This window comes from Zootoca vivipara, chromosome 5 (assembly GCF_963506605.1).
Source record: "Zootoca vivipara chromosome 5, rZooViv1.1, whole genome shotgun sequence".
In the NCBI taxonomy this organism is placed as follows: Eukaryota; Metazoa; Chordata; class Lepidosauria; order Squamata; family Lacertidae; genus Zootoca; species Zootoca vivipara.
Window position 1 is genome coordinate 49,820,467 of NC_083280.1, and position 22,446 is coordinate 49,842,912.

The 22,446-nt window shown below is 41.9% G+C and overlaps 1 protein-coding gene across 18 annotated transcripts in view; it reads left to right on the forward strand.

Annotated features, from left to right (window-relative positions):
- The window catches only part of TCF7L2 (transcription factor 7 like 2), a 222,944-nt gene that overhangs the window by 80,087 nt on the left and 120,411 nt on the right, over positions 1–22,446 (forward strand). For all 18 annotated transcript variants that reach the window (XM_060274734.1, XM_060274736.1, XM_060274733.1 and 15 more), the window contains exon 4: positions 15,503–15,604. In XM_060274734.1, the coding sequence (XP_060130717.1) occupies positions 15,503–15,604 (102 nt within the window). The remainder of the gene's footprint in view (positions 1–15,502; positions 15,605–22,446) is intronic.

Here is a 22,446-nt window from a genome sequence, read left to right on the forward strand (position 1 = left end):
GCCTAAAGAAGCCAGGCTGGCTATCTAAAGAACTTTTGACTGAGTTAAGATTTAAAAGGGATATGTACAAAAAATGGAAAAGGGGGGAAATCTCCAGAGAGGAATTCAAACATATAGCCAGCACGTGTAGAGACAAAGTCAGAAAAGCTAAAGCACAGAATGAACTCAGGCTCGCCAGAGAGGTTAAAAGCAACAAAAAGGGCTTTTATGGGTATGTCCGTAGCAAAAGGAAGAACAAGGAAACAGTGGGGTCACTCAGAGGAGAAGATGGTGAAATGCAAACAGGGGACAGAGAAAGGGCAGAACTCCTCAATGCCTTCTTTGCCTCAGTCTTCTCCAAGAAAGAAAACAACGCCCGACCTGAAGAATATGGAGCAGATGATTCAGCAGGGGAAACACAGCCCAGAATAAGTAAGGAGGTAGTACAAGAATACTTGGCTAGTTTAGATGTATTCAAGTCTCCAGGGCCAGATGAACTACATCCAAGAGTATTAAAAGAACTGGCAGAGGTGATTTCAGAACCACTGGCAATAATCTTTGAAAATTCCTGGAGAACAGGCGAAGTTCCAGCAGACTGGAGGAGGGCAAATGTTGTCCCTATTTTCAAAAAGGGGAAAAGAGAGGACCCAAACAATTACCGCCCAGTCAGCCTGACATCAATACCAGGAAAGATTCTAGAGCAGATCATTAAGCAAACAGTCTGTGAGCACCTAGAAAGAAACTCTGTGATCACTAAAAGTCAGCATGGGTTCCTGAAAAATAAGTCATGTCAGACTAATCTGATCTCATTTTTTGACAGAATTACAAGCCTGGTAGATGAAGGGAACGCTGTGGATGTAGCCTATCTTGATTTCAGCAAGGCCTTTGACAAGGTGCCCCATGATATTCTTGTAAAGAAGCTGGTAAAATGTGGGCTAGACAATGCTACCATTCAGTGGATTTGTAGCTGGCTTACTGACCGAACCCAAAGGGTGCTCATCAATGGCTCCTCCTCATCCTGGAGAGTAGTGACTAGTGGGGTGCCACAGGGTTCTGTCTTGGGCCCAGTCTTGTTCAACATCTTTATCAATGACTTGGATGATGGGCTTGAGGGAATCCTGAGCAAGTTTGCAGATGACACCAAGTTGGGAGGGGTGGCTAACACCGCAGAGGACAGGATCACACTTCAGAATGACCTTAACAGATTAGACAACTGGGCCAAAGCAAACAAGATGAATTTTAACAAGGAGAAATGTAAAGTACTACACTTGGGCAAAAAAAATGAAAGGCACAGATACAGGATGGGAGACACCTGGCTTGAGAGCAGTACATGTGAAAAGGATCTAGGAGTTTTGGTTGACCACAAACTTGACATGAGTCAGCAGTGTGATGCAGCAGCTAAAAAAGCCAATGCAATTCTGGGCTGCATCAATAGGAGTATAGCATCTAGATCAAGGGAAGTAATAGTACCACTGTATTCTGCTCTGGTCAGACCTCACCTGGAGTATTGTGTCCAGTTCTGGGCACCACAGTTCAAGAAGGATACTGATAAGCTGGAACGTGTCCAGAAGAGGGCAACCAAAATGGTCAAAGGCCTGGAAACGATGCCTTATGAGGAACGGCTTAGGGAGCTGGGTATGTTTAGCCTGGAGAAGAGAAGGTTAAGGGGTGATATGATAACCATGTTCAAATATATAAAAGGATGTCATATAAAGGAGGGAGAAAGGTTGTTTTCTGCTGCTCCAGAGAAGCGGACACGGAGCAACGGATTCAAACTACAAGAAAGAAAATTCCACCTAAACATTAGGAAGAACTTCCTGACAGTAAGAGCTGTTCGGCAATGGAATTTGCTGCCAAGGAGTGTGGTGGAGTCTCCTTCTTTGGAGGTCTTTAAGCAGAGGCTTGACAGCCATCTGTCAGGAATGCTTTGATGGTGTTTCCTGCTTGGCAGGGGGTTGGACTGGATGGCCCTTGTGGTCTCTTCCAACTCTATGATTCTATGATTCTATGATTCTATCCCTATCACCTGAACCAGAGCCTATCCGCAACCTTACAAGTTGTGACGATTTGCTATTCAGCAGGTGAAACCCAAATGGCACCAGCCAATCAGCCAAGCGGGGAAAATTCCTGCCGTGCCCCTGCCCCAACGACAGACGACACACAACGGCATAGCAAGGTCAAGCCCTAAAAGTAGGGAGAGGTGGGCGGGTGTTCCGATGCACAGACCAATGAGGAAGCTCTGGGTCACATGCATGGGTATATATAGGTCCCTCGATCCATTTAGACAATGTCCCATTGGCCTGATTGAACCCTGCATCAAGGGACCTACCAATTGCGTGTTATGGCTATGCAATCATACCCACCCACAACACAGGGTTTGCTTGCCAGGTCTCACCGCAACACATGCCCTCTTTAAGGGAGGACATGATCTCCTGTTGCTCGGTGCCTGCTCCTGCCAACCTAGCAGTTCGAACGCACAGCAAAGTGCAAGTAGATCAATAGGTATGGCTCTGGCGGGAAGGTAAACTGCGTTTCCGTGCGCTGCTCTGGTTCGCCAGAAGCAGCTTAGTCATGCTGGCCACATGACCCGGAAGCTGTCTGCGGACAAACGCCCGCTTCCTCGGCTTATAGAGCGAGATGAACGCCGCAACCCCAGAGTCGTCCGCGACTAGACCTAATGGTCAGGGGTACCTTTATCTCAGCCAAACCAAGCCCAAGATCTGCTACATACTACATCACTCAGCCTGGAAGATGTGGTCTCAGGGTTGCACTCTTAACTTACATCCAATAATTTCAGTGGGTTTGCTCTAACTTAGTTGGAGTCAACCCTCTGTCAAGAACAAGCAGTGCGCCAATACAAAAATCCTTTCTGATTTTTAGAATTTCGGTAGAAATTCACTTCGGCAGAGGAAGGAAAGCAACAACTTTAGCCGTTTCCTATACAAAAAGATGTTCCTCCTTTCCTGCCTGTTGCTCAAACGATATTAAAAACTGTGTTGATTGAAATGCTGCACTTTTGAGGGGATAGCCCAAGGAATGGGTCTATATTTCTCCAGCAAACCCAAAGGGTTTGTTTTCCCAAACATTGTTTCCACAGTTCTTTTAATTTCCCCCCCTCCCCCTGTGGTTCACTTTGAGTACTTTGTTCCTTCACATCTGAACATTTTGTGAAACAATTTGGGCTGGTGTTGGCTGGTAGGGAGGCTGTGGGCCTGCGCTGAGTGACTTGGATTAGACATTTGTAGTGTCCTATCAAATCACAAGTGTGTGGAGATAGTTAACCATTGTGCGAGGATTTCGGGCTTGCATCTTTTACTTTTCTAATGGACAATTGAGACATTCAAGCTTATGGGTTGAAAGGAAAATGGGTGCAAGTGGTTTTGCTGGCCTCCCAGGCTAATGCTGTAGAAGAAGCAAATAGAGAAAAGGATTATTGATAGGGGAAACAACTGGTCTTGAATCCTGGGAGGGAATGTTTATTTCTCTGCTCTCTAGGAGGGATTTGGAAAGAGCTGTAATCCTGGGTTAGGAGTAATTTGTTACAGCAAGATGATACTTGAGTGGCAGGAGGTTTCTGGCTGAGGCAGCAAGATTTTTTTATTGTTCAGGGGAGTAGCTGGTCTCTTCCGAAGGTCAGCCTGACATAAATCCCCCACCCTGAAAATTTTGTTTCACAACTGACAAAATTAACCAAGAGGACAGTTGACCTTTTTGCATCATCCTAGGGCATCTGTGCACACACTTCCTCCCTCTCCCCCCCCCAACAAAAAAAAGGTTTCAACAAAAAGAATGTGCAGAAGAATGAGAGCACAGTGAAAAGTTTAAGTTTTCTGCTGGGACTTTAAAAGCATTCCCACCTTCTCCTGTGAGACCAGAATGTTTCTGTTTTTAATATTAGCTCAGCAACTTCCAATCTCTCTCTCTCCCCCCCCCCCCGTTTTACTGAGATGACATTTTCTATATTAAAGCATCCTGCTTGTTTTTCTATTTCCCCACTGACCCTAGGGAAGAGAGAATTTTGCAAGTCTCTGAGTTGTTGGTTTTGGGTTTTTTGTTTTGTTTTTTTGGAGAGAGAGAGAGAGAGAGAGAGTAATCTTTGGAGCCAAATGTTTTGAAGTAACCCCTTGTTACAGTGAAGGCCCATTCACAGGAAAAGCCACAAAGGACGTGACAGAAAATTCAGTTTGAAATTTTATGGGTTTACTTAAGAGCATATTTAGCAATTCATTCCTTTATTTTGTTATGTTCAACATTAGGAGAAAACTGGATTACTCATGTTGAAAATGATCCCGATAGTCATCATAGTAGTATGCTAGAGAGTAGTAGTACTTGGAAGTTAAGTTAAGTTAAGAAAATGAATTAAGCATAAAAGTACATCTGTATCATTAAGTAGACTTGTGTTAGTGATAGCAAAATTGATATGGGGAAAATCATAGTCCAAGGAATTGTAATTAAGAACATTGAGGCTGATGCTGGAGTGCACATTTTCAAGGGAGACTTAAGTGGATGAGAGGAGTTGCTTTAAGTCAGGGGTCCTCAAACTTACACGGCTTTGGGCCGGTTCTTCCAGTGCCGATCGCGCGGAGGGCGGGGGAACGTGCTTCCCATACGCACACGCACTCACTTTTTCTGGTGTGGCGAGGCGCCGGAAATGGCTTCTGCGCACGCGCAGACATCATTTCTGGTGCACTTCCGGGTCAGTGCAGCACCAGAAATAGCTTGTGCACATACGTATGGGAACACGTTCCCCCGCCCTCCGGCCCGCGCATGCGCACAAGCTATTTCTAGCACCGCACCGACCTGAAGATGGGCAACTGCACCGCGGCGCGCCAATAAGAGCGGGTGGCGGGGGTTGTCGGCCGCGCAATTGGCTCACGCAGGCCGCATCCAGCCCTCGGGCCTTAGTTTGGGGACCCTGCTTTAAGTCTTTTAAAGCACCTGAAGATGTTTCCCAAACCAGTTTTACTCCAGCCGGGCTCCGAAACTGTCATTAAGCATAGCTACAGGAAAAAAATGTATGTGAGGAATCAAAGGCAAATCTGGGGCAGTGCACCTGGTGAGCTTGCACCCGGTGCAGAGCTTCTGGGGTGCTGCAGGGGGCGCCACAACTATGACACCCAGTGGAAGGCAAGAGGCAGGGCACACGTGCCAGATCTTAGCACTGCGCAGGATGCCACTGAAATTTGAGATGCCCAGGTCCACCAGTAGCGGGAGGAATGCAAGGAGAAACAGGGGAGATGGGAAAGTTAATAAACCATCTTTCTGTCCACCAATTCTCCACCACAATCATTACTCTACCACCATCATATTCATGTTATCTTCATAAAAGTGAGTTGGAACATGAGTATGTCAAGTTAACCACATTATTAACTTATTAGCTTCCATATTTGTGGTTTACACAGGGAGGGAGGAGCAGAATGGCACCCCCCCCCAGCCCCTTCCTGGCATTTTAATGGGCGCTGCAGACCATCACTCGGGGATTGTGAGATCAGTAGACATGCTGATATATGGAGAAAATGTGCACCCAGTGATGAATACTACATGCATGCAGAGATGCCAATGAATAATCCTAATGTGTAGCTCTTCCTTGAGAGTGGCACCACATAGTCATTTCATATTTAAAAGTGGCTTGGAGAATATGGCTTCGTTGGGACCACTCTCCTAATCGCTTACATATTGGGTTATTTGCTGACTGTGAAATCTGAGTGTTGAGCTCTCTCAGAAATTGTTATTTTTTTGTTGTCATTGCCAGACAGGCTACCTTGAATAAAATATTGGGGGCGCAGGTAAACCCCGCCTTGCATAATCAATCACAAAACATGGTGTGTGAACACCATTTGAATGGCAATGCCTGTCTACTGGTAGGGGGGCACCCTCAATTATTTTATTGGGGGCGGGGGCGAAGGGACCTCGGTCGCAAGGAGTTTTAGTGTTACAGGCACATCCCTATTTGAAGCTGGCTCTCATTTGGTTGGAGCCAAAGCTGTTTTCTTGGCCTTTCCCTCCTGATAATAGTTCCCTGAACTCCTGGAAAAGGTGTTCTGGGAGGCCAGGAAGCCTTTGGAGTGAAGTAGGAGGCTACTATTGAAATGGGAAGTAGCAGAAATAGGTCAGGGGCAGATGAAGTAGGCTGTGAAGCTGGAAAAGTCAGGATACAATGGCCTGGTGCCCTTTCCCACACAGCAGAGCCCAACCTACTGCTTTGTTTTCCGGAGAACTAGGTTCAATGAAGTAGACTTTGAGATAACGATAATACAAGTAAGCAGAAGTCTTAAGGTTGCTCTGATTGACTCTTCCTCCATGGCAGTGAAGACACTATACTACATTACACCAGCAGAGTTTTTTCCCCGACTGGTACTGGACTTCCACTCTCAGAGGGCTGCTGTAGCATTTTTGCTAAGCCGTTCGGGGAGAAATTTTTATCCACCTTGACTTTAGCTCATAGCTGCCAAGTTTTCCCTTTTCTCGCGAGGAAGCCTATTCAGCATAAGGGAAAATCCCTTTAAAAAAGGGATAACTTGGCAGCTATGCTTTAGCTGTGCTAGTTCAGCGTTTTAGTCTGTGGTTGTGCCCAGAGCACTGTCTAATATTGGGGCTATGAAATGAATTTACGTTAATTCAGCCTGAAGACCTGGACCTGATGGTGGTTATTCAACCCTCGCCATTATTTGCTTAATGCATCTAGCAGAAGTGATTAATCTTACAAGAGGGGTGGGCCCATCTGTCTTGAAAGAAGTTGTGAGGCTACTATTAAATAAGCCCTCTTTGGTCCAAGGACTGCAGTACTATAGAGTTGGAATGGATCAAAAAAATAATCTACTCCAACCCCCTGCAATGCAGCATATTTTTTTTGCCCGGTGTGGGTCTCAAACTCATAACTCTGTGATTCTACTGGATGATTGCAAGTAATACTTCTTTAGGTAAGTTGCTTATTGATGTGAACAGTTGTTGTGTGACTCCTAGTGCTCTTGAATGAAACTGATTGCCTGGATCTGTTTCAGTCTAGTTTGGGCATGGTTTGGCACGCAAATTGCCTTGGTTGCCCTAATGGATGACTTGGTCTGGAAAATGTGCCAGGGGATTCTGAGCCTGCTATTTCTTCTGCATCTTTCAGCAGCTTTTGATAAATACCATTGACCGTAATATCCTTGTGGATGGGTTATTGGGAATTGGGGGTGTTCCCTTTCTGACTGAATGATTGATTCTGAAAGATGTTCTTCACGAAAGCTGTCTCTTAGCCGATGATCAGCTGCTTGCTTTGTCAGCTGTAACTTCAAATCATTCTTCATGGGCAGCACCATGTATAAAGAACTACAGTAGCTGATCCATGAGTTTACCAGAAGTGTTAATGATGGTTGATAGAGTGACATAGTCCAGAAAAAGTCACAGCAAGTGAACCTGCCAAACACAATAAAAGGAACTCTTCGTAGAATATTTATATTATTAGAGTAGGAACAAGTGGGCTGTTCAATCTGGCGTCTAAATTGTTGCTTCAGAATGCACTATCTGCTATGGTATGATATTTTTTGGTTCTTCTTCCAGTTATGAACCTTTCTGTTGACCACATTTTTGTGAATGAAGCTGACATTCTAAACTTTTTTAAAAAATAAATGCATTGCATTCACTTGGAAAATGTTGGTTGTATTTAAGGATTATGACAGAAAAACATGTCTAGATCTGTTGGTAGTGGATTGGTAATCTACCAGTGGGTTGCAGTAGCTTTCCAAGTGGATTATTTAGCTGTACATTCAGTACACATTGTGGAGAATGTAGTGCAAATCATTGAAAGACGATTGATTTCTGGATTAGGTGGTGAGATAGATTAGTGGCAATGAACAAATTCTGTGTTGGTGTATCTCAATTATATAGTGTTGGGAGCCTCCGAATAAGCTTAGCAACTGCTCTATATGTCCATTGTCATCTCTGTTCCATAGGATTAATATGGTGATGACTGCAGATTATTGGGTGGAATAGACATTTCATTAATCTGTGTTCAGTGAGTTTGTGTTTTTCGTTGGTAATGTCTTGTTCCCCCAAGACTGGGCCTAGCTGTTGGAAACCTTTCCAATGGCAGATATTATATTCTAGAACTAGATTCTTCCACCTATTAAACTAAGTGAGTTCTTAGTATATTATGTCAAGAAAATACCTCTTAACATCAAAAACAAAAGGAGTAAAGACGTAAGGAAAGTGGTGCTATAAATATCTTAGGTCTTAGTTTTACTGATAGTGTATTATAATTTTCCTGACAGTCATGAGGTAGAGAATATTGGCGGGATTTTGAGTTTGCAACTTCGGGTTTTTTTGGTAAATATTTTATTTTATTTTATTTATTTTATTTATTTTCTTCTTTCCACAATAAGTAATAATTCCACAATTAACATCAAAAACTAGTCCCCCCCTTCCCCCATATATACACTTATCTTTCAACATTATCTGTTGTGAGATTCTTAAAATTTTGCAACATCCCTCCATTCCCACTTCTGGTTCCTTATATATACCAAATTCTTCTGCATTTCCATATCTAAGCTTAACCCATTATTATATCCTTAATTATCCAAATTTCCTGGTAATTGCAGAGTAAAACGCTTGAGTTTGCAACTTTGAACAGGTCTTTGTGTCCCCCCCCCCAAGTCTGCTGTTCCTAGTCTCCCTGAACAGGATTTTGCTCCACTTAGCCGTATTGCCATTACCAGATATTTTCTCTAGAAGTGCTTTAGCTTTCTGCCTTGGGCTGTGCCTCATTTCAAATGTCAGTTTAGCAATAAGATGGTTGATAACATCTGCTTTCTTGCAGGACCCAAGATACATTTCCTCCTCCCTCTTCACTTTTTAAAAAGCCCTATCCTTTGCCATTTGAGGTGTTTGCTTTCCCCCTTGTGATGACAATTTAACAACCTTTCAAGAGTGTGTGTTGTGTTTCTCCTCACCCACCCCCTGTGCACGGATTCTAGCCAGCCACACATTATAATATTTTGCACAGACGGTAGGAGCTTTAAAAGATTTGGAGTTCTCTCTTCCCCTCTCTCTCAAAAACAGAAGAAGCCATAATGATCTATTACTAGATTGTCCTTTTAAATCAATATTGAACTTTGGCCAGTATAGCTATATTAATATTTCAGCTTTAAAATGGGACATCCGAACCTATATAAACCCCCCCCCTGTTTTTAATATTAAACCAGTTTGTTGGAACATAATATTTCCTGTCAAATAGAATTAAGGCTGGAAAAGACAACAAATTACAGAATTTTTATAGAACAGAGTATTTGGATTCTCTCTTTACTGTATGATACAGACACAAAGTTGGGGTCCTGTGAAGGAAATATCTCGCCCCCTCCTCCCTTCACCTTCCCCTTTTGCAGACACTTGCAAGTTGTAGGGACTCCTGGCTCACATTTGTATTTGAGACTGAAAGAATAGCATTTCCTGCTGTTTCATGTAGGAGGAAGGAAAGGATTTACCACTCTCCAGTAATGGGACAAAAAAAAAATCTTTAAAAAACAAACAAAACTCTATCAAAGAGAGAGAGAGACCCTTCTGATTAGTTGCATAATTCTGCAATAGTAAACCCGAGAAGGCAATTACGCATTCTCCTAATATATGCTGTGTAAGTGCTGTGATGTAACCCTTCCTCTGCCAAAAGAACCATCCCTTCTTTAGTTTCCAAACTAATACCTTAAAGCATTGTGTGTGGATGGTGGGGCAATTACTTGGCAGTTCATTCCATTGTGCAAGAGTTGCTGTGGGCTGGATCGCTGCTGCATAATTCCATGGCAGTGCTTTCTCTTTCTCACTCTCTCACCATCTGGATTGAGTTAGCTCACTCGGCAGTAGGACTGAGTCTCATTTCCTCCAACCAGTAATGTTATATAGGCAGTGATCCTGCCCTGCCCTAACATAATTGAAAATTATGTGCATTGTAGACTCGCAGCGCTGAAATGTAGACTCGTAAAAATCTGGGGCTCAGGTAGCCTGTGGAGATTGGATTTGGCACACAATGAAGCTTTTATGTAAAATAAGAATTATAAGCCACCACATTAATATTGTATTATGGCCATGACAATTCCTGGGCTGAGAGACTTTGAGGCAAGCTTGAAGCTGTTGAACGAAACAAACCTTTTATTCTTTTATCAATAGAGCTGGATCTTTTTATTAGGGATGGGCTAAAACCAGGGGGTAGGGATTGAGGGATTCTCAAATTTATTCGCTCATAAAATGCACCCTCTTTCACCAAGCTTTTGGGTCTCTCTCTCTCCCCCTTTGCAGGTGGTACACTGCAAAGAAAATGTGGTCCTTCACACACATCCAGGTCATTCAGGCAGTGGTGGTGATAAAATTTCATTGACAGTGTGTTTGAAGTCCCTGTTGGCTGCAGCTTTGACACCATTTTTGTGTGTGTTCAGTATAGCCCCTTCTTACAAACAGTGGATATTTTCACATAGCCAATCAGATTTAGCTGTGTGATTACTCCACTGAGGGCAGAGCTACTGTGTTTCTCCAAAAATAAGACACCGTCTTATATTTATTTTTCCTCAAAAAAACACAAAAAAACCATGGTGGCTTATTTTCAGGGGATGTCTTTTTTATTATTAAGTATGGTACAGTTTAACCTACACTATCACTATGGCTTATTTTCGGGGTATGGCTTATTTTCTGAGAGTGAGAGCAGAGCCTTTCCTCTGAACTGGGTTTGTTGTTAGCTGAAACCCATTGTCTATACAGTGTCGGTGTTATTTGGAAGAGAGGTACAACAGTTTCTGATGATGAGAATACAAGCAACAGTGAAGTGGTAAGCTTCAGTGGATCTTTTGGGCCTGTGAAAGTGTCTTTACAAAAAAAGGCTTTCTGGAGAAGATTGCTGGAGAATCATTTTAGCAAGCCGCATAGTTTTTAAAATTTTGATGAAGACAGCTTTTTCAGGTCTTCCTTTTGTTTGTGTTCCATAGTAACCTTCACTTGGCGGTTACTTCATTGATTGCTGTACAGTACTCCAATCTTTGATTAGGTTCGTTTACCCCATGGTTTATGAATCAGCATAATATCTGTTGCAAGTAATACCACCCTTAATGCTAATAACATGCATTGATTTTTTAAAGGCATAGTTCTACATATTTTGAGATCACACCTTTTAATGTCAGAATAGTATTGGTAGAGATTTTCACACTTTGAGACTTTCAGGTTTTCCTCTTAAACAGAAACGTTCTTCAGCTCCTTAAGCTTTTAAAGTTTCAAAGTGTGTGTAATCAATGCTTGGTGAAATCTCAGTAGCAAGTTTTCCAGTGATTTGAGATGTGGGCTTCAGTTCGCTACATAGATAATCCCTCCAATGAGCAAACTCAGAATAAATTTAGCAGAATAAGCTATAATCTTTTCCAAATTTGATAAAAAGTTTAAATATTTGATCTGGTTTTAGTCTTGTAGCAGAATCTGAATTATCGTTTGGTACAGTGATTTGATTCCCCCCCCCCCGGCACAAACCCCTACTGACTTCTCTCTACCAGCACATTCTCTCTACTTATTTCCAAAGACTGACTACAAAAGAAGAAAAATGGCACCTTCTAGAAAGGTTTTTAAAATTGGTATTTAATATTTGAGAGGGAGCGGCGGAGTCCTAGCAAAAGAAAAAGAAAGAAAAAAGACTGCAGTTAACCAGTTAAAATGTATAAGGAAGAGTGTGAGATCCCTTTTGGTTGCTGCAATTATGTTTAGAATCTGCTATGACTAGATAGTCTCCAAACTGCAAGTGAGAGAACTGGGCCTCTATTTTTGCTAATACAGTGGTACCTCTACTTACGAATAACTCTACTTACAAATTTTTCTACTTACGAATGGAGCTCCGTCCTCCATCTTGGATGCGGTTTAGAAAGGATTTTTTCTACTTACGAATTTTTACATAGGGTTGCTTCGACTTACGATTTTTTTCTCCCAATGCATTCCTATAGGATTCGACTTACAAATTTTTTCGACTTACAAATGTGTGTTCGGAACACATTAAATTCGTAAGTAGAGGTACCACTGTAGTTTGGGGCCACGACTCCCAATAAATATATACTGCATTGAACAGCACTGTTCAATTACTTGTTTTTAAACTCTAGTGAGTGGCACAAAAGGTTAGACTCTGTGTAGCAACAAAATGTTTTGCACTCCTTAAATCAACATTAAACCTGATGCTTGTGGTAACCTAAGCAAGACTTTTAACAGCCATTCTCGTCAGAGCTCAAACACATGATCGGCAGTTATTCATTATGTATTAGCTGCTGGGCTGTACCACTTCACTATGCAGTGTCTGCTGCCAATAGGAAGGAAGGCCTACATATGAAAATCTTGCAATTGGAGAACAGAGTCCAGCCTATCATTATCCTGCTAGTATTAAGTATTTGTGTATGAGTTCTCTCTCTCCTCCCCCGCCCCCGTTCTCCCAGTAAAGGTCAGTTGTAAAACTTCACTGGAGCTTGTGCTGAAAAGTGACTAGGTAAATTCAGCACATTCTTTCTTAGCAGGACCTGCTTCCTGTGTATCCCAAATCCTGTCTAGTGACCTCAGTAACGAGAATAAGCTTTGGCTGCTATTGTTGGAGTGAGTGAGCTGTACCCTATTCCTGCTTGTGCATCGTGAAGAGGATTGTTTACGGAGTCTCGGTTTCATGGGCAATCTAGTGACTTATGCAAAGAGGTTGCTTGTACGTCATGGGGACACATGTTCTCCAACCGACTATCATTTATAACTCGTGCTGATGGACAAGGAGGAAATTGCTCTGTTAGGCTAACAGAACTCAAGTCATGGCTGTCCTTTGAAGAGAGCAGCACACAGATACAACACTGCAGGTGTGATCATTGTTATAAGTGATGCTGACCTATGGACAATACAAATACTCGGAGAATCCGCTTGTCTCTTTTCTCTGTTCTAATCTGTTTTCATTTTATTTTGCCACATTGCCATGCTTACCCACCCCTTCTTTCGTGGGCAGTTTTTTTTTAGCCTAACACCAACACAGGGGTGTTGGTTGGGGTTTTGGGGCTTATTCAAGACTATTTGTTGTGCTTTGTCACCTATTACAATTTTAGGGATACAGTGGGACCTCGACTTACGAGCTCATCGAATTCTGACGTTTTCGACTTACGAGCGGAAAAAGTGGCCGCACGCTTACGATTTTTCCGACATCCGAACGGAAAACCCGTTCGCGGCTGGATGCGGTTTCCTCGACTTACGAGTTTTTCAGTTTCCAATGCATTCCTATGGGAAACCACTTTTCCTATGGGAAACTCGACTTACGAAGTTTTCAACCTACGAGTGTGCATTCGGAACGGATTAAATTCGTAAGTCGAGGTCCCATTGTATATTTGTGATGTTTCAAATGAAAAATATCAGGTTCGAATGCAGCAGGGTGTGTGTGTGTGTGTGTGTGTGTGTGTGTGTGTGTGTGTGTTTGTATGTATGTATGTCAGATGTAGGACTGTCACCACCATTCATATTCTTGACGCAGAACTTTAGCTGATTCTGGCATGCTGTAGCTCTGTGATGGAAGGGGGTTGGCATCTGCATAATGTATGGAATGGTCCAGAGCAGGGATTTTAAAGTGGGTTTGGAAAAGTGAAACATAGACTTTGAAAATAGCACTATACTGCCTATCATAGATGTCGTCTTGCATGAGGGAGTGGAGAAGCTCACACACTTTACCAGGGCCTGGGTTCCTGGCCCAGGTTGCAATTTTGTTACCATGACAGGGCAATCGGAGGGAATGAGTCAAAATTGCAGATCTTGCTTGAGGATGTTTATGGGAACCTGTTTCCTGTATTTGGTTACATTGGGCAGGATTCTCCTAACATAACCCCATCAGCAGAAGACCTGCTTGCTCAAGAACTTCTGCTTGCCCAATGGGGCTTTCTTCCCTGTATATGCTCCCTGAAGCTGGCTCCTGGAGGGAGAGCCCCACCTAAATGACAGGGGGATAATTTTTCCTGGCTAGCTGAGATGCTTGCACAGATGCAATGACTGGAAGAGCACAATGTTGAATTTAATATTATTTACTAAATTTATTTACTGCCCTTCATCCAAAGATCCCCAGGCATATACAACATAGAAACATATTATGTATAAAACAACAACAACAACAACAACAACAACAACAACAACAACAACAACAAGCAATACTCCCACATATAAAAGGACAAAGAATGTTTAATAACCAAAGGTCTGGTTGAAGAGGAATGTTTTTGCCTGGCACCTAAAGATACGTAATGAGGGCACCAGGAGAGCCCCCTTATTGTCCGGATCTTGTGAGATTTGCTGGTCCCAGTCAGAAACAGGATCAGATAAAGCAATGTTCTGAACAGTGTTACTGGTCTGTGCCCTTCTTTGGAACAGAAGAAGTGTGCTTAGAAAGTTAAACCATGACTTGTAGTTTGAGAAATAGTTGTACTTGCTTGTGTGGCATGCTCAAGGAAGTACCAGCCCTGAGTTTCTTCTGCATGGACAGGTAGGAGGGAAAGCTGGTTGTAAGGAACATAAAACCACAAATAATTGATACCAGAAAGAGTGGGAAGCCAAAATTTATGTAAGGAAATATCTAGTACACCCACCTGGCTGTAAGAAAATAGTAACAATTCATTACTTTGATATGAAAAGGCTATATAAATATAGAGGTTTAAAGTGAATTAGTCTATTTATAAAATGTTTGTAGCTATGGTAGTCCATTAGGCAAAAGCAACTTGTTGGGTTGGGCAGAACCCACTATGCTAGGTCCCTGGCAGGTGGGTGGCTTACTGTGAGGGAGGGGGGAAAGGCAGTGGGGCGGGCAGACACACTGGTGGAGCCAATCTGGTGCTACTCTTGGTTTGTTTGCAACCTGCCTCCTTCTGCACCCCCCTCTCAGTGGTGTCATTTCAGAAATGTAGAAAATGTAATTTCAGAAGTAACATAAAAGGCTTTGTTTCATAACTCATGAGATTGTATGTCTGGAATGGGATTGTAATATGTGTATGGGAGGGAACCTATGTGGTGTATTTGCCCCCTCCCCTCAAAATTATATATTTTTTAACTTTTAGAAGGCATATTTTCCGGCAGTAGCTTTTCAGCCATTCCCTACTTGGTTTATCAGCTTTAATACCAGAATTTTCAACGTTAATGTGCAGTTTTAAAGTTACTTTTTTTCTGTTCCGGGATTCACAGATATTTCTATTCCTGCAATTGTGGTAACGACGAGTTTCCCTGTTTATTCCTTCCATCCTCTGCATAATTTTCCTTTCCAGATTTACCATAGTGGTCGATATATGAAATAGAACAATGTGTTTGCCCTTTTATTCCCCTTTTGAAAATGTCTGCACACTCCACTTTTGTTCAACAGAACCCCAATAAAATATTTCTGTGGGTCTTTTACTTTTACTTTATTTTTGTTGCATGCATTTTAGTTTCACTTACTTCCCCACGTTGCCTAATATGTGTTTGTTTTTATTTTATTTTTTAAAGTTGCCTTTCTTTTCTGAACTCATTTTTCTTTCCCCCCATTTTTGTTTCCTCCATCCAGTACCTGCAGATGAAATGGCCACTGCTTGATGTTCAGGCAGGGAGCCTACAGAGTAGGCAAGCCCTCAAGGATGCTAGGTCTCCATCTCCAGCACACATTGTTGTAAGTAAACGAAGATGCACTACTTTTGTTTCTGTGTCTCTGTTTCTTTGGTGGAGGGGAGAGAGAGGAACGGGTTTAATGAGTATTGCTTGTCACTTTTTGCCTTCTCCAGTTAAACACATTATGAAATAGTGGGAATAAATTTTCAGTGGTTGCTCTTTGAAATATCCATCAAGTTAAATATACTTTTTTTTTCTTTGTACCACTTATAAAAGTGTATTTTTTAAGGAACCAGTGCTTTTTTTGGTATAAAATGAGAGGGGCCAGTACTATCTTGATAAAAGGTGGCACAAAATGGCCACCATGGGCAGCAAAAAGAGAGAGATGATGACACTGTACTGGTGAGTGCTGTCACACACACAAAAAAACCACTGGTTATAACTGTTGACCTTCAAACTGGGCTTATGATGATTGTTTGAAACACAGTTTTACTGGGAAAAAGGACATTTCATAAGCAAGCTTCTTTGTGTGTGTTTTTTTTATTAATTCAGATTCAGAACACAAGGAATTTGCAAAGAATGTTTTTTTTAATGAGCTCCGCTTTTCCTAGCATGAGAAATTGACATGCAGCCACACTGTATTTGAATGGAAAATTAATTTCAGGCTGAAAATCATTAAGGCTGGTTTCTATTTTTGTAGGCAGAGGTGTGTGTATGTGTGTGTGCGCGCGCATGGAGGTGACAGAATGACATTTTAAAAATTCTGGATCAGTTTTATATAAACCTATTGTGGTAGTATTTAAGGAAAGTTCTTCCTTGACCAAAGTGTGCTTAAGATAGCTACCAAAGTTACAACATGAAGCCTACCTGTAGGAATAGTTTCTTAAATACTTCAAAAAGCTTCATGAAACCGCTTGTTCACATTGCAACTCCCACATTCTTACTGCACTATTCATAAAATAAAAATGGAAGAGAAACCCGCTTCAAGGAAACAAAGGTGTAGGTGAATCAAAGTAGACAATAAATTTATATATACCGTAATATATTGGACACCTGTTAACCTTTTAAAGCAGCTTGTCCATTTACAAAGTCCTTACTTTCACCTCACACAGCTAACTTCCCACCCTTTAATTACAATACATTAGTACATTTATAATGATTCCCATGAACTCTCATGGGAGTTAAACACTTACAGCTAAATTATGATTTATTATAACATCTATAATGGTATATAATAGTGTGTGTGTGTTGTGGGGGGGTTGTGGGTTTTTTTGTACCAGCAGTTGTTGCTTATTGATAATATTGGGTGCCATCAGGAATACTTGCTATTTTACCTTCTGTTCAGTGAAAATGTCATTAGCATTTTTGTTCCCTATTGAATGTGGCATATTCAAATAAGTAACCTCCCCCATTTCTAGAATACCTATAACCTTTCAGTGAGCTGGTATTCTTCTGCCATTCCCTTAAATGCATTTGTTAAATGGACTTTGTGTGTGTGGGGGGGGGACCTCTAACAGTAGAAATTCACTTCACACTTGTATCAATTAAATCAGAACTGAAGCTACTTCTGATAGATGGTTTCAGAATCAAGGGATTGCAAAAATTATTTGAAAGATCTACTGTTTAAGAAAAATTAAAATTACTGCTTTCCTGTGCTGAAATCATGAAAGGGGGGGGGGGACACAAAACACCCTGACTTTATATACCTCTTATATTAAAATTTTTTATTGTCTGTAATGAGTCATGTTTGTTCAGAAGCAGCAAGTTTTGAACTTCATTGAACATGGCTGGCTTTCGCATTGGTTTCAGTAGTTCAACTAAGTCTGAATTCAACCTACCTAGTAAGATTAAGCTGCAACCCTCAGTCTCCTTTTTTTAAGGAAATAAGGCTTCAATCCTAATTCTGTTCACCAGAGACTTAAGCCCCATTGAATTCAATAAGTCTGAATTCTGAGTAGCTATGGGCAGGATTGTGCAGTAAATCCAACTGAATTTAGTTGGATTCTACTCTCGTGTGAGCAAGAGGCGTATTAGACCATTTGTAGTGTGTTTCCTCCCCCTCCCTTTTTAAAGGGCTCTAGTTTTCCTTATGAGAATATATTCTTGCTCAAAGTGCTTGGGCAAGATCACAGGATTAGAGTGCTAAGACCATTCCCAAGACATACTTCTGTATTTTTGCTATACAAAGACTTACATTTAAGTTCCTTTGTACCTGGCAAAAAATCATGCCACGCCAAAAATAGTGGTATTTTGGTAACACACACAGCTTATAAAATGGAAACTCTTCAGAAATACATCTCCTCCCTCCCTCCCTTCCTGAGGCAAGACTTTTGAAGTCAATGTAAATTTTACCTTGAGGTGAGTTTATAGTGAGCAACTGTCCTGACTTTTCATTGTGTAATGAGCACATTCATAAACTAGGTTGGAACCTCGGGAAAAAAGTACTATGGTGCTGTAGAAGATCTATAATTACGTGTATGTTTTTGCTCAAGGAGAGGGAAATCTTGCTTTGAAAATGCAAGAGGGCAGGAGTAACTTAGGACAGAGGTTTCTGAAATCTCTCTCGTCTCAATATATTAACCTATCAATTTTCACCATAGGAGTCTTCGCACAGTACAGTATTCAAAGTCATGAGCTGAATTTGGACCACAAGGCAATTTTATCTGAACATTCACGGTTTTCTCAAGTTTTGATCAGGATAGTGATAGAAAGTTTGGCCATATTTGTAAGAGGATGGGATTACTATGTTGAAATGTTTTATTTCCCTTGGGTTTTGCATTCAGTTCCTTGATGCACCAACTGTGTGTGTGCCATATTGGCCAAACCTTTTTAGTTAGAAGTACAACAATTTATCAGCTCCTAGTAAGATGTTGATTATGCAGCAAGGTAGACAACTAGCACATTATGAGACAGTTCGTCTCCCCTTACTATAGAAGCACGGTTCTTCCCAGTCCTAAAAATTGAATAATATACGGTAAGCAGTGAAAGTGAAAATGAGTAGGGTCATTCTCAAATTTGAGGGAAGGGATGGACTAAATAAACTTTTGGGGAAAGGTGACTCTGAGAAAAATCACACTATGTTTTGACAGCATATTTATTTTTGCAGCGAATTTATTTTAAAACCATTTGCGCATCACTCCTTTATGTGGTTCTCAACAGATTTAAACAATATTTAATACGCAGTAGGAAACTTGCATAAAAATAAAACACAGAAGAAACAGTAAGAACTGTTTGAAGGACTAAGAATAAATAAAACAAAAGATGGCACGGTGGAAGACATAGGCGAGTAAAAGGATATTTGCCAGCTGTCAGAGGAATTGATTATTTAATTTCTACACCACTTACTATATTAAAAAAATCTCTTAGTGGTATATAGAAAACTGAAGCAACAACAAAACTTAAAATATTACAAAAGTACAGTTACATTAAAAAATGTTACAATAATTCAAAGTTACACCCACACCCACACCTCGATTCATTTTCCTTCTGACATACCCTCCCTCTCACTCATGGTCCAAACACCCCTCCCCTCAAAAGTTTCACAATGAGAAGAGTTCCTGGAAACAGCAGATATCACACTAGTCTCTCACTCTAGACTTGTTTTTTATGGGCAGGACGAAGTGGATGGTACTTCCTCAGGCTGCCCACAGCTGTGTCTTGTTCAGCTTCACTCTCCACACCCAGCTCCAGGCTCTGTGAATTTAAGGAGCTTCCCAGTGGGTCCAAAGAATGGGAAAAGCCCCCCCCCCGCCACTCACAGATTTTTCTTCACCCTCCGTCCTCTCCTTTTCAGCAGCACCAGCTTTTGTAACAGTAGTCAGTGCCGCGTGGAAAAGGGCCTGCGTGGCAGAGAGCAGGTCTTCCAGGACTCACAGCCAAGATGGGAGATTAGGTTCAAGTTTAAGTGAGCTTCCTTGTGGAGAGCGTTCCACATGTTGGAGCAGCATAGCTGCAAAAGCCCACAGTCCAATTGTCACCAGCCTAACCTCAGAAAGTTGAGAGGCTCTAGAGATGGGCGTAGCATCCAGGCTAAAAAAACAACCTGGATAAGTTTTTAAAGGCAGCTCTCATGCAAAGCACTAGTCAGCCCTGAGGTGAATAACTGGATAGGTTACCTCGGGGCAGGAGTGGTTATGGCTGGTGCACCAGCAGGTACAAATCCCTAAACTTACCCGATACAACCCTGTCCACAACAGGCTGATTTTCTGGATTGGAAGAACAGTTGATCTTTTGCTTATAAACATAGAACCTCATTACTGTTTTCCAGCACTGTTTTCCAGCACTTCCACTGCAGCTGAATTTTGTGCAAAGGGAAAATAGACCCCGAGGGGGGTTTGGTGCTACTAGCAGGTTCTTTTGCGATAGGAGAGAGGCATGGGAACTAGGTTTGGATGTGCAACCATAATTGCCATGTGTCTTCTGCTGGTGCCAAAGTGTGCCAACACTGAATTAGAATGGCACCTACAAAACAAAAAGAGATTAAGCATTGCTGCTGATCTTGTCACAAGACTTGTGGGTGGGATGGGGGCTGAAAGGATCCCCCACAAAACTTCCCTCTGGCTTTCTACTCTGGCCAAGGGGTCACTCACCCCTCCCAATAGTTTAACACCACTGTCAAATCTGACAGCGCTCATCATGTGTTGGGTGACAAGAGCCCGTAGAAATGCCAGCGTGTAAATAGATAACTGACTGCTGCACTTGTGCTTCTTTTGATTGAGACCAGTATAGGAGATGTACCCAGATTTATACTACTAATATGGATATACAAACCATCACAGATATCCTGCTGCCGGGCTTTGTGCACATCTGTTCTTTTATTATGCATTTATTCAGCACCATCAGTGTGCATGGCACTTTTAACAGCTTATGAGAGGACAGTTCCCTGCCCTAAGGGCACTGCAATCTAAATAAACAATAGAGGAAAAGGAGAAAAGTGGCAGCAGTGGTAAATAGAAAATCAGGGTGCAATTCTTTCAATTACATGTGCCTTAGCTTAGTTATATGCTGTGGCTGGAGTCCTTTATCTGCTTACCTGAGAAAGACTCTGAGTAGGTGTGCAGGTGATGGTGGTGTAAGGTATGGTGGCACAAAGCCTTCATGGAAATGTGAGCTTTGAGGAGGGATTTGAAGTAAGTAAGAAATGTAGCAGCACATGCGTCTTTATCTCTCCCCCCCACCATTTTACAGCCAGACACTATTATTTTTGGCCTTACATTTGTCTACCGGTGAAAGGTTTGCAGCACTGTCAGCTTCTGCAAAATGTAAAGCAGAAAAAATGGATATTTCTGCCTCCCCCCCCCTTTTTCAGGCTCCTGTCCTCAAAAGTTTACTATGCAGAGACATGTCACCCAACTAACCCTCCCCCCAGCTATTCTTGAATTTCATGCAGCATGTGTACCTGTTTCAGTCCTTTCTTCTTCCCAGGGTCTTCAAAGCTACCATCTTTTGCACACAGGCTGCATGTTGAAATCCTACCAGAATCCTGTGGTACTACAAAGGGAAGGGTTTGGGCATGTTTCATTTCATTCCTTACAACGAAGAATGCTGCATAATATGAGGTCAAGGAGGGTTGGGTATTAGCATGCGTTGCAAAAGGGCAGATTTTGGCATATAGACATTTGGAATAGCTTTGTAGCCCTTTATGAATACTGGATGTGATAACTATTATTGCTTCAACATGAGTCACAATGGAACTGTTCTACTAAGGCGTTTGGCCCAAGTTAACCCTTGTGAATTATAAACTGCACATGATATTATTTAAGTGGATGTTAATGAAATGCATGTTTATGCCCCCTGAATATGCAAATGACATCAGGACACAGATGAGGGCAAGGCCAGGGTAAATGTGGAAAATGGTGCATGTGGATCTTATCTTTCAGTATGCATCTGCATGAACAGAAAGGGAAGGCCCATGTTGCCTGTTTGGCTTTTTGCTTCATAGCCACCATTCTTGGGGGAGTAAATGACTGCTTTCATATGGTACTTCACTACATCCCTATGTGTGTTGGGTGTCTCACAATGGGACCATGCTTCTGCACACTTTAGGTGCACACTTTAAGGTTAAAAGTTTCTAGGCTGGTGGGAGTAAGGAAGGTTGGACTTTGTTCCAGAATCAGTACCCAAAATAACAAATAACTGCTGAAAAGTGAAGGGTCTCTTTTCTAAGCAAGATTAAATGGCAAGCATCATCCCATTCATGACTGGTCTTCATTGCTAAATTGTATCTGTGTAGTTATTTCAGAAGTGTGTATCTTCAGAGATACCGTAAGCATTTGCAACAATTCCTGAAAGTTATTGTGCTACCTTATTGGCAGTGGAAGGAACCGTCTGGTGACTCAATAATATATTCTCAAAGTGATAGTTTATATGAGGATTGAGTTGAAATAATGCCTCATCCTGCTCCAGAATATTTCTGCATACCCAGCATACATGCACAGTAACTGTTTCTTCTTTCCCATGTATCCAGCAGGCCAGAAGTATTCAAATGTGTTAGGGCAATAGTAGCAACGATTAGGGTAAACAGTCTGGGATTCACCAATGGAGAGCATACCTGCATGGCAGCACATACTCACCTGTGTGTCTCCAGTATGGGAAACAAACATTCTCAGTGATTAGGTTGAACACTGGAAGCACTTCTACTTTGTAGCATCCTTATCTGTGAAAGAAGCTCTGTCCTTGCATCTTTAGTTGTAGAAGTGGAGTGCAGGCTGGTGCTGGATGTTTGTGTCAGGCATCCTGAAGTAGAGTACATGTCAGGGTTTTAGGCATCACAAATTTGCACTATCAATGGTGATGGTATGCCTTGGATGTATGCTGGAATAGCCAGGTTTTCATCATACACTGGCTAGGAAGGCTTTGGGGTATTTCCACAAAAAATCTTTAGCAGTTATTGGGAATGCTTGT